The sequence below is a fragment of the Panicum virgatum genome, chromosome 6K (genome assembly GCF_016808335.1).
Source record: "Panicum virgatum strain AP13 chromosome 6K, P.virgatum_v5, whole genome shotgun sequence".
Lineage (NCBI taxonomy): Eukaryota > Viridiplantae > Streptophyta > Magnoliopsida > Poales > Poaceae > Panicum > Panicum virgatum.
This window is the reverse complement of record NC_053141.1, coordinates 14,163,213-14,174,632: the sequence shown is the minus strand read 5'-3', so window position 1 is coordinate 14,174,632 and position 11,420 is coordinate 14,163,213. Positions and strand designations below refer to the sequence as shown.

General features: G+C 46.5%; 1 protein-coding gene and 1 long non-coding RNA gene across 2 annotated transcripts; both read left to right on the top strand.

Moving 5' to 3' along the window:
- Positions 1-3,612: 3,612 nt before the first annotated feature.
- On the top strand, positions 3,613-5,577 carry LOC120711834. Its single transcript, XR_005690500.1, has 2 exons — positions 3,613-4,804; positions 4,930-5,577. It is a non-coding gene; the product is annotated as an uncharacterized LOC120711834 (long non-coding RNA).
- A 2,226-nt stretch (positions 5,578-7,803) lies between these two features.
- On the top strand, positions 7,804-8,623 carry LOC120713272 (paired amphipathic helix protein Sin3a-like). The gene is made up of 3 exons (XM_039999263.1): positions 7,804-7,892; positions 8,084-8,248; positions 8,342-8,623. The coding sequence occupies exons 1-3, from the start codon at positions 7,804-7,806 to the stop codon at positions 8,454-8,456; spliced, it is 369 nt and encodes a 122-aa protein (XP_039855197.1). The 3' UTR covers positions 8,457-8,623.
- The last annotated feature ends 2,797 nt before the right edge of the window (positions 8,624-11,420 follow it).

The following is an 11,420-nucleotide window of genomic DNA, read 5'->3' as shown; positions in this document are numbered from 1 at the left end:
TGCCACCCGGCCACCCCCAACGCGTGGGCCTCTCCGGCGCAAGTGGACAAACAGCCTGACTCGACGCTGCACGCGTTCTGTTAGGTGGCCACGCCGCCGCCGACGTCTTTTACTACTTGCCGTATCAGAAGCGTGAGAGCCTCCGTGCCTCAATTCGCCACCGTCAAGAGGGCAACTCCAGAAGGCTGCCGGTGACCCGGTGGGAGAGGAACACCCGCAGCGTCGATCCACCGACGAGGGGCGGGATGGGGTACACAGGCGGCGTGAAGCGCGAGAGGGAGGAGGACGAGGACGGCTCGGCCATGGCGGCGGCGGCCCAGCGTCGCGGCGTCCCTCCGTGAGTCCCTTCTGCCTAAATTCCATCGCCCTCCCTCTGTCGTCTCCCATCATCCCATGGCGTCGTTGCCGTGTCTTTTCGTGCGATGTGTTCAGATTCTGGTCTTGCGATTCAGAAAAAACTGCCATTTTTCTGCGATTTGCCTCGCCGGTCTCGAGATCTAATGGTTTTGCATACGACGATCTGTTTTAATTTGCTCTTTGTCACGGAGGCCTGCGCCGCCAACTGCAGATGGGCCGCCGGTGCTGCTGCCCATCGAGGACTCGATCCGGTTCGTGCTGGCCGTGAAGCGCGAGTTTGCCAACGAGCCCGTGAAGAACCTGGAGTTCCACGCCGTCATGCACTGTTTCAGGCTCGGGATGTGAGTGGCAATTGCTAGCTTGCTCCAGCTTCGAACCGTGGGATTAGTTCGTGATTTTACAGGCTCATCATTTTTGGTTTGTGTGGATTTCAGCTTCGGCGTCGACGCCGTGGTCAGCCGCATGCAGCCCCTGTTCCAAGGGCACCCCAATCTCATCCGTGATTTCAACGCCTTCCTGCCAAGGGGATACGTGCTCAGGGACAACCAGCAGTGCCTGTAACATCGGTAGTTGTGTGATCCTAAATCTGGACTGTGTCCATTATCATGTGTGCTATTTAATACTTGGAGTGAGAGGGACCTGATCGAGATCATCTTGTTTGCTATATTGACATGCATGATTCTACTTTTGGGACGCGGGAAATAGATTCGGCGCGTTTAAATGGGTAAGGGGATAATATTCTTTTTGGTCATATCATACTACGCATAAATGAAGTATTTATTTGAGCTGATAAATTGGAAGCGACCACTACCAGAAAATGCCTCATTCATCCCTGGCTGTTTGTACCGGTCGTAATTTGGTCCGGTACTAAACTTGTCCCGATGCCATTTTAGTACTGGATCTAAATTTGAAAGCCCTTAGAACCAATTTAGTACCGGGCCAAGCCACCGGCCGGTACTAAATGACGCATTTTAGTACCGGTCGGTGTTATCGGCAGGTACTAAATGTACGCGACCATTTAGTACCGGCCGGTAACACCGATCGGTACTAAAATGCGTCATTTAGTACCGGCCGGTGGCTTGGCCCGGTACTAAATGGTCCTTCACGGGTTGGTTCAAAAGGAAAACATCTCTCACCTAGTCACATGTGATGCATATATGAGATGGTAAGGAAGCAACGCGCGAGACTAGATGTCATGAGTTCGAATCCTCGCGAAAAATTTCGCATTTACCATGCGCGTGTGCGGGGCCTCCTAGCTCCTCATCCCTTTTTTCTTTAATTTTTGTGTGCAAAACCATTTATTACCGGTCGGTAACACCGACCGATACTGAATGGTCGCTTTAGTACCGGGCGTTTTGGTCGGTACTAAATGGCCATGGCATGCCATTTAGTATTGACCAGATGATACCGGCCAGCCGCCCGGTACTAAATAGGAGTTGCTGACCGGTATAAATGTTAGATTTTCTAGCAGTGGACATGCGCCCAGAAAAGATTTTGTTCGTTTCAATGAGTAGGGAGAATATTCTTTTAGGATAGTATATATGTCGTATGTGCACACAAATGAAGTCTCCGGTCGAGCTCGACAAATAGGAAGCGACAAATGTGGTAACATCCTAAGGCCGGCCACAGTGTGGATAGCGATGCCCAAAAATTATGGGACCCACGGTCGAAAAATAGGCATTGCTCTCTGGAGCTGCAGCGTGGAGTAGGGCCGTTTAGTTCCAAAAATTGAAAGTGATGCTATCTACTTTTAGATGGGACCCACTGACAATAAATAATTGGTTCCTTCGCGCGGCAGGAAAATCTCTTCTTTCCTTCCTCCTTTCGCCGCTCCCTCCGTCTTCGTCGTTCCCCACCAGAACGATCCCTGGATCTCGCCATCCGTCAAATAATTCGAGCTCCCTCCTGGTGATATTACTTCAGCATGAGTTCAATTGCTCGGATCTGGTCGAATCAGAAAGAGAGAAGCAGTAGAGCAGGCAGTCACGCGGAGATCGGCGACGCCGTCGAGCAGGTGGCCGCGCTGGAGAAGGAAGGTGCCCAAGAGCAGGCGGCGCTATAGAGCAGGCGAAGTCGAGCCCGGGGAGAAGGATGGCGCCGTCAAGCCGACAGCTGCGCGAAGAACGGCGGCGTCGAGCATGCGGCCGCGCGGAGAAGGACGGCGCCGTCGAGCCGGCGGCCGCGCAATGAACGGCGGTGCGTCGAGCATGCGGCCGCGCGGAGAACTGCGGCGCGTCGAGCTGCCGGCCGTGCGGAGGACGCGCTGTCAAGCAGGCTGCCGCGCAAAGAACCCCTCCGGTGCATGCTTCGGCCGGCAGTCCACGTCCAGCAGGCATCGAGGATGGTTGGGCGACTTCATCGCTATGGTTCTAATAAGTTTCAAGCTTAGGCAGGTACGTACTATTTTGATTTATAGGGTACTAAGAAATATCAGGATAAATAGAGCAAAGCAGTTTACCTCCCTTTCTGCCTTGATTTCCAACGTTCAGCTGTCGGCTGACAGCTGTGACTACCGCCATATCCGAGACCTCCCCTCCACGCCTTTCTCCACTGCCATTAGCTACTCCTCCTCCTTCTCCCAACTGGATGATGATACTTTTGCCCCGCATATTTGGCATAATGCGGCCCCCTCGAGATGTCGCTCGTTCCTTTGGCTGGTGCATCACCACAAGCTGAATACCAATGCTCGGCTTCGCGAGCGCCGAGCCAACAACTCTGGTCTGTGCCCCCTTTGTGCCGTTCCTGAAGATGTTCGTCACCTCTTTCTCTTTTGTCCTCGTGCAAAAGAAATCTGGGCCGTTATTGGCCTCTCGGGTCTCTCGGTCGGTGATGTTGAATCTCTCTGGGGCATCTCCCTTCCTGGTCCCAACATCAACATCGACAACGGCAAGGTTGGCTCTACACTTTGGAATATTTGGAAGCGCCGCAATGCTCTGGTTTTCAGACTTGAGAAGGAAACTTGCGTCTTCACCTTGCGCCGCTGCTCAGCCGATCTCCAGCTCTGGCGACACAGGGTGCAAGACCGGCGTGCTAAGCTCTGGATGCTTGGAGCTCTTTCTTATGTAATTAATGTAATTATTTTTAATCTTTGTTCCTAGTGTTTTTTCTCTTCCTTGCCAGGCGTGTGTCTGGCAACCTTTGTCTTGCTTTGCACTGCCCCCCACCCTATACTTCTCTTGAACCGTGTATCCCCCTCTGTTTTTTGGCAATATATGGTTCAGGCTGGCCCAAAGGGCCCGCCGTAGTTCCGGTCAAATAGAGCAAAGCAAAACAATAGAGGTCAATCTGAAGTTAACTTAGAAATACTTGACTAGTTGGAGTCTTTATAGAACACAACACGATATGCTTGAGATTAAAATGTGAAGTAAAAAACTAAAGACGTACATTCAAACACGACATGCCTGAATAGAGAGCATACATTGACAATACACACATATTATTGAGAAACTAAATAATTATTCTATGCTTGATCACCTCCAAAATGCTGAAATATATGTTCAACCAAGTCTGCTTTGAGACGACGATGCATATCTCGATTCCGAATATCTTCTTCTATCTCTAGAGCTCTAGCAAACCCATGAATTGGCCCATGTCCATAATTTAACAGTGGCGTGGAGGTACCATTGTCATAGTCATACTCGTAGTCATCATCATAGAGAACTCTAAAAGTATCCCTTTCATCCTCCACAATCATGTTGTGTAATATAATACATGCATACATAATCTCAGCGAGTGATTGCACTTGCCACATAGAGCTGGGCTTCTTAGAATGGCAAAGCGAGCTTGCAAAACACCAAATGCACGCTCGACATCTTTTCTTGCTCCCTCTTGACGTTCTGCAAATATTTTGTCTTTGCTGCATTGAGAACAAACAAGTTAATACATTGATAGTAGCACATTGATACATGATCTGATTCACAGGAGCAGTACAACAATACTCATTTAATTTAGAGAGGTAGTACAAGTGAACTAGTCAAAGAAAAAAGAAAATATTTCAACTAAAAAACTGAGTAGCTAAGTAAGTCAGCACCTCTTCATGTCGTGCCTTGGTAACTTCATCATAGCCTGTAGTGTCTTTATATAGCAACGCCATGTACTTATCCATCATCTGCAGCTTTGTCTTTCCCTTCTCAGCATTTGCCATTTTATTATCAGCTTCAGCTTTGGCTTGTGCAGCTTGTGCTTTGGCAAGGGTTGCTTCAGCCATTTTTTCAGCAGCAATAGCTTTTCTTAATTGAAGTTCATTGAAAAGGCTCACATTTTCATTTGAAATAGTGTCTTCTGAATATACTGACTTGCCCTTTCCTTTTTGTTGAGCTTTGGATGTATTTCGCCCTGGTGGTCAGCACCCGGCTGCAGGGTCTGCATCTTCGCTGTCTTGATTTGAAGAAGAATAAGCTCCTGATGCATTCAGCCTGCTTCTCTTGTTCATCATTTCTTCAATTGGGTAAGCTTTACTCCACTTGGGTTGATCCTTCACTGCTCTCCACCAATACTCCAATTCAAAAGGTCTCTTTTTGTTAACAACTTTTTTGTACTCTTCACGAGCTCTTTCCATGCCTTGGTCATCAGATTCGCCACTAGCATGCTCTCTCCTTGCCTTGTCATAACATCCATTGAACTTGGTAATAAAAGGTATAGTCTTGTTCCAATGGTTTTTCAACTTAGCTGCTGTTCTTCTTTGCTCTTTGGGTGCATGCAAATTGTACTCTGCTGCAACATCCTTCCAGTACCTATCTCCCCTTCTATCAACTCCTTGAATTGGATCATTAGAACACTTCAACCAAGCACTAACCTAAGGTTTTCCTCCTCTCCCCAATTCACACGCCCTTCTTTCTTTTGACTTTCGTCAGGGCTGCTATCACTCCTCTCACTCCAATCTGCAGGGTTAGCAGGATCTTCTTGTTGAAGTTGCTCTTGGGACACCGGAGAAGCTGAACCAACAGGGCTGCTCTCATCAGCTCGTGAAGCACTAATCGATGAATAGTTGCCGCACAGTGGTCGCTAGCGCTTGGTTCATTGCTAGCTTGCACACTCACCGATGCTGCTCACTCTCAAGTGCGCCCTTCCCAAGCGCCTGCTGCTCTCCTCTCTCTCCTCCAAATCGCTGGCCCAAATCGTCAGACCGCTAGAGACGCCCTAAGTGTTTTCGGATGTGGGGCAATTACATGTGGATCATTTGAATTTACATGCTTGCATGGCTTGTTTGGGATGCGTGCAGGAAATAGATTCGGTCCGTTTAAATGGTAAGGGATAATATTCTTTTTGGTCATATCATACTCCGCATAAATGAAGTCTTTATTTGAGCGGATAAACTGGAAGCGACACGCGCGGGAAAAGATTTGGTTTGTTTCAACGGGTAGGGGAGAATATTCTTTTAGGATAGTATTTATGCTTTATGTGCACACAATTGAAGTCTCCGGTCGAGCTTGACAAATAGGAAGCGACAAATGTGGTAACATCCTAATGGGAATTTTTCCCAAATTGTTGTTCTTAAATTCTGGTTGGAGTTTCTTAATAACCAATGCTTCTAGACCTAGAACGGATATCGTGATCTGTTCTGGTGTTTCTGTTCTTACCGCGTGTTGTCTATTGCGCCAACGCAGATATGCATGCATTCAAATACTGGTGTGTTGATTGCAGATCGATAAGAATACGGGTGTTCTGCGGTAGAGTTCATGTATTAGGAGGAGGTTTTGTTACAAGTCACAATTCACGATACAATAAAAGGAAGACTTTAAAAATAGAGTTGAATGATAGGCACTAGGGTCAAGGATTAACTGTCCCACAGTTTACACCCAGGAACCACACGTCAAGGTGTGTATTGACAGTTTCTTCAACCTGTAAGCTTATTGTTGGCTATCTTTCACGTTTGTAGACAATAACCATAAAATATAGGCATTGTTTTACCAAATGGATGTTCCCAACCATTAAGGAGTCATGACAAATAAACAATTCACTTAGCTTGTGTGGTCAACCATTAAGGAGTCATGACAAATAAACTATTCACTTAAAGGTCATCCACCAACAGGTGCAAGCTTAAAGGGCATCCACTGGTTACTTCAAAAGAAAAGTATTCCTTTCCCAATCACAATTGCTGTGTATGTGAGCTCGTAATTAAGGAAGGTAAGTGCGAGGCAAGAGATTGCAAGTTCGAATCCCATCCACTGCACGCGTGTGTGTGGGCCTCCTTCCGGGTTTAAAATATTTCTTTTGGACGCGTGAAGCTTTGGTACCTGGTGGTGTCTCCACCCCGGTACTAAAGGAGGACTTTAGTACCGGGTAAATTATCCGGTGATGAAAACTGAGGCTTTTAGTGTCGGTCTCGTAGTATTGTTTGAAGAACCAGTACCTGTGGCTCTTTTCAACCAGTATGTATGGCCCTTTTTGGCAGTAGTAGTGTCACAGGCCTACCAATGTGACTAAGAGTATAAGTTGGATTTCATCATTTTAAAAATATCATTTTGTGGTTGGTTTTATAAATCAACAAAAAAATGAAACTTCACTTTGTTTACCGGTTGATGAATAGATATCACTACTGAGAACTGCCCCAATTCCCAAAAAAAGACAACTTATCTGGTTGAATGACATATAAAGTGAACTAAATTGAATGACATAGGAAAAAGACTTCCTTTTTATGGATGGACTTCTTTCTTATACGAGGATTGACTCCTTTAAAATTACTCTAATAATATGAAAAGATAATGATTATTACCTAATATATTTATTTATTTTATGTTCACATGATTCAAAATTTAAACTCAGTACAAACATAAAATTCAGCGGCACAAGCACCTTTAATAGCTAAGGGTACATTGGACATTTGACCTCTCCAATTAATTTATGAAAAATAGGATGGATCTGTTTTTCCAAATATTTTCCAAAATAGCTTCAGCTCCACCAGAGAAGCCGCCTCTAGAGGAGCTGGAGCCGGAGTTGTTTTTGGAGGAGCTGAAGCCCAACCAAACATACCCTTTGTATCTACAGCCTCATGTACATTGATGAAAAGTGGTTTTACATGACAAGGAAGAAGAACCAAACTTGTCATTGACACCTGATGACGTAGAGCAGTAGAGGGGAAAAAAATTTCATTGACTATGTTATGTTTTAGGGGTGGGATTAATTGCAGTATTTATATATGTACATTAAATTTACAGGCTATCAGATGTTACTCCCCATAGGAATCCTGACGGAGCCCAGCCGTCAGAGGACCCAGTCTACTCTTAGCCGTTAGGTGGCCAGGCCAAGAGCACAAGAGGACAAAAGGCATGACTCATCGCTGCACGAGTGGTATGTTAGGTGGCCAGGCCGACCACGGCGTCCTTTATTGCTTGCTGTATCATAAGCACAAGAACCTCCGTGCCTCAATTCCCCACTGTAAAAAAAAAGAGGGCAACTCCATAGCTAGGAAGGCTGCCGGTGTCCCATTCCCAGCAGTGCGAGAATATGGACTACTCCAATGGCGGCCAGAAGCGCGCGAGGGAGGAGGAGGATGGCTCGCCTATGGCGCCAGAGTCCCAGCGTCGCGGCAATCCGTGAGTTGCTACTTGCTAGTTTCTCCCTTGATTCCATCACCCTCTCTCTAATCTGTCTCCCATGGCTTCGTTATTCTGGTCTTGAGACTCAGAAATTAAAGCTACAATTTTTCTATGATTTGCTAATTCGCCAGTCTCGTGTTCGATCTAATGGTTCGTCGACCCGATCTGTTTTCCTTTTCGTCAACTAGGAGGCCGGCGCCGCCACTACCTGTAGACTGGCCGGCGCCGCCGCTGCTGGCGCCCACCGATGATAGATGGATCGAGTTCCTCCTGGCTGCGGAGTCTGAGTTCGCTGGCAAGCCTGGCTACTTCCGGGACTTCCGTGCCGTCATGCGCGGGTTCAGGCTCGGGGCGTGAGTGACAATTGCTAGCTCTGGCTTCCATCCGTGGGATTAGTTCATGACTTTACGCGGGCTCATTTTTGGTTTATTTGTGTGGGATTTCAGCTTCGGAGTCGACGGCCTGGTTAGCCACCTGCAACAACTGTTCCGGGGGCATCCCAATCTCATCCGCACGTTCAACGCCTACCTGCCAAGGGGATACCAGCTCCGGGACAACTAGCAAGGTGATGCTGATGCTGCCTCAGTGTGATAAACCTAATAAGTGGATTCATCCGTGCCGGTTCTGTACTTCTGTGTGCTGCCAGTAGTTGTGTGATCCCAAATCCGGACTGTGTTCACTATCCTGTGTTTTATTCGCTCTTGGAATGAAAGGGACCTGAGATCATATTTTGTTTGCTTCATATTGTGACGCAAGTTCCTTCCAGGTGTTTTAGGTTGCACGTGACAAGTAGATTTTGCTCTTTGCGCGTTTGCCCCTATTTTGTCCATTGAATAGGGGAAAATTCAGATTGACTTGTGAATAATAAGAGTAAAATCATAATTACACTTCAAAATAGGGGCAGGGACACATATACCCCTTTTCTTTTATCTCCTCGCCTCTAGCCCCCTTTTTTCCGCATATATATAGCTCTGAATTCTATTCCATCAATACTGTGCATGCCGAGAAGTAATGCAAGCAGCTTAAAAAAAATATTACGGTTAAGGATCGAACTGGGCAAATTATGCGTGATTGAAAGCTAAGCATTTTTCTCGAGAGAAAGATAGATGACTGAATAGACCTTATGGATGGTCGTGGAACATATATATATAAGCTACTCTTCAATTTACCAATAACGAAGATTTTTTCAGACCAGTTTAAATTTGGGAAATAAATCAGATCAAGTTGTCACAAGAAGTTCCTCTGGGCTCCTCAAACGATGTTTTAACTGTACATGTTCGAAAAAAGTCAGAACTTGCTAGTACTTGGTAGGTAAATATTGTCTTTACTTTCAGAATTTGAGTAGGTATATAATTTTGTTCAGCTGTGGAAATACTGGTCCTACTTCAGTTCAGGGTCATTTCACTATGGGAAACTCGATCTTTGCCGAGTGCTAAACCTTTGCCGAGTGTATTTTTTTTTCGGAAAATATACTCGGCAAATAAGGTCTTTGCCGAGTGTCATACAAAAAACACTCTGCAAAATAAATACACTCGGCAAAGAGTTCTTTGCCGAATGTATTATTTTTGGCACTCATCAAAGATGAGAGTTTGCCTATGGTTTTTTTACACTCGGCAAAGAATTAAGTTTTTCCCACTTCCAACCTCAAAACATTTTGAATCAGGTCAAATTTGAAATGCAGTTGATTCAAATAATGGAATACAACATGTAGAAAATTATATTCATGTTATCTAGTCTAGTTTGAGGCCTTACCCATGAAATGAAAAGAAATTTTGAACATCTTGTTCAAGAAATATGACCCCTAACATGTGTCCAAATGATTTTTAAATTCTAAAAAAAGCAAATGAAGTCTGAAAATTATGAGCTAGGGTTTAGGAAAATTATGAGCTAGATTTGTCATAATGTGATGGTATCATACGTGGAGGCTGTGATAAAAAGTTGAGAAGATTTAGCACATTTTGTCATAGCAATGTTTATAAAATCGAAACATGCAAGAAGTATATGTGTGATTGTATGTGAGAGAGTTAGTGGATGTATTTTTCGAATACAAACCTTTTTATATGATCTGATATGAAAAAAATTTATACCAAAGTCATACAACTCCACGAAATATAAAAACTTGTAGTTTTCAACTTTTATAGTAGTTTTTAACTTTTATATTTGAGATTGTTTAATGCTTCAAAATGTCATTATAAGTTATCTAATTTGAAATTATAAATGTTAAAACTTCCAAATGACTCCGGATATAAATAAGTTCTATACAGAAGTTGTAGAGCTCGACGAGATCTAAAACTTTGTAGTTTACAACATTATCATTTGAACTCATTTCCATGTATTAAAACACATTGGAAGGCAGTTAAGGAAACACACTTACCACGTTATCAATCCAAGGCTTTAAAATTGAGCTCTCCCATTGGTCCAAACATCATGAGCCGGATCGTCCCCCTCTCTCCTCCCAAGTCAAAGCCGTCGGCCTCCTCCTCTCTCTCTCTCTCATCTCTCTCTCTCTCTCTGTCTCTCTCTCTCTCTCTCTCTCTCTCTCTCTCTCTCTCTCTCTCTCTCTCTCTCTCTCTCTCTCGGGTCGTCTGGTGGCTGGGCCACCTCCTTGATGATGATGATGATGATGTGGGTGGCAGTGGCGATATCGGGGCCCAAGTCGGTGAGAGCTCCTCCCCGATCACCTTCCTCTCGGGCCCTCTCCCTCCATCTCCCTCTCGCGGCACCTCTCCTCCCCCTTCCGCACACCCCTCACCGCAATAGATCGACCGGTGAGGAGGGGCGGTGGGGCGTGGAGCGGGCCAATGGCGGCCGACCGGTGTGGGCAGCGACGGCCGACTAGTGGGACCATCGTCGCCCGCGCGCTGCCGCTCGTCCACCTCTCCGACCTTCCCTCGGGCGCCCCTAATGAGATGCTCATGTCCGAGGAGTGCGCGTGTTCAGTCCTAGCGTTCGCCGTCATGCTCTCGTGGAGCTCCGGCACCGGGCCGTTGGTGGTGTTCGTCACCGACCACTTTAGCGTGGACGCCTTCGACGCAGACAGGGCCGCCGGGTGCGGCGGAGGTGGCTCTTCTTCCCCGGCAGCATCCATGTGCCCATGCTCTTTCTCCACCTCCCTGAGCTGGCAGCCTCCGTCCACGACGAGTTCCACGACCTGACCGAGCCACTGCGACTGCCGGGGTGCTTGCCCATCCTGGGGCCTGACGTCATCCCACCGCTCCAGGTCAGGTCGAGCCCCGCCGACAGCCTAATGGTCCACGTCGCTGGATGCTTCCTCACTGCTAATACCATCCTCATCAACTCCTTCCAGGCCATTGAGCTAGAGATCGCCATGGCACTTCAGCAGCCCAAGCTCGGGCGGCCGCCGATGTACCCTATCGGCCCGCTGATCCTGGCAAACAACGGCGGCGGCGGCTGACGGATTTTTTTTGATTTTTTTATGTTTTCCAAAAATGTTTGCTTAGTGTCTATTTCACACACAGCAAACTCTTTGCCGAGTGCCCTTGAAATGACTCATGGCAAAGAAGT

Bases quoted from the DNA above. Each gene is read 5' to 3' on its own strand.
- LOC120713272 (XM_039999263.1), top strand. From the start codon at position 7,804: ATGGACTACTCCAATGGCGGCCAGAAGCGCGCGAGGGAGGAGGAGGAT. The intron at 7,893-8,083 runs GTGAGTTGCTAC...TTCGTCAACTAG, and splicing joins TCCCAGCGTCGCGGCAATCC to GAGGCCGGCGCCGCCACTAC. The intron at 8,249-8,341 runs GTGAGTGACAAT...GTGGGATTTCAG, and splicing joins CGCGGGTTCAGGCTCGGGGC to CTTCGGAGTCGACGGCCTGG.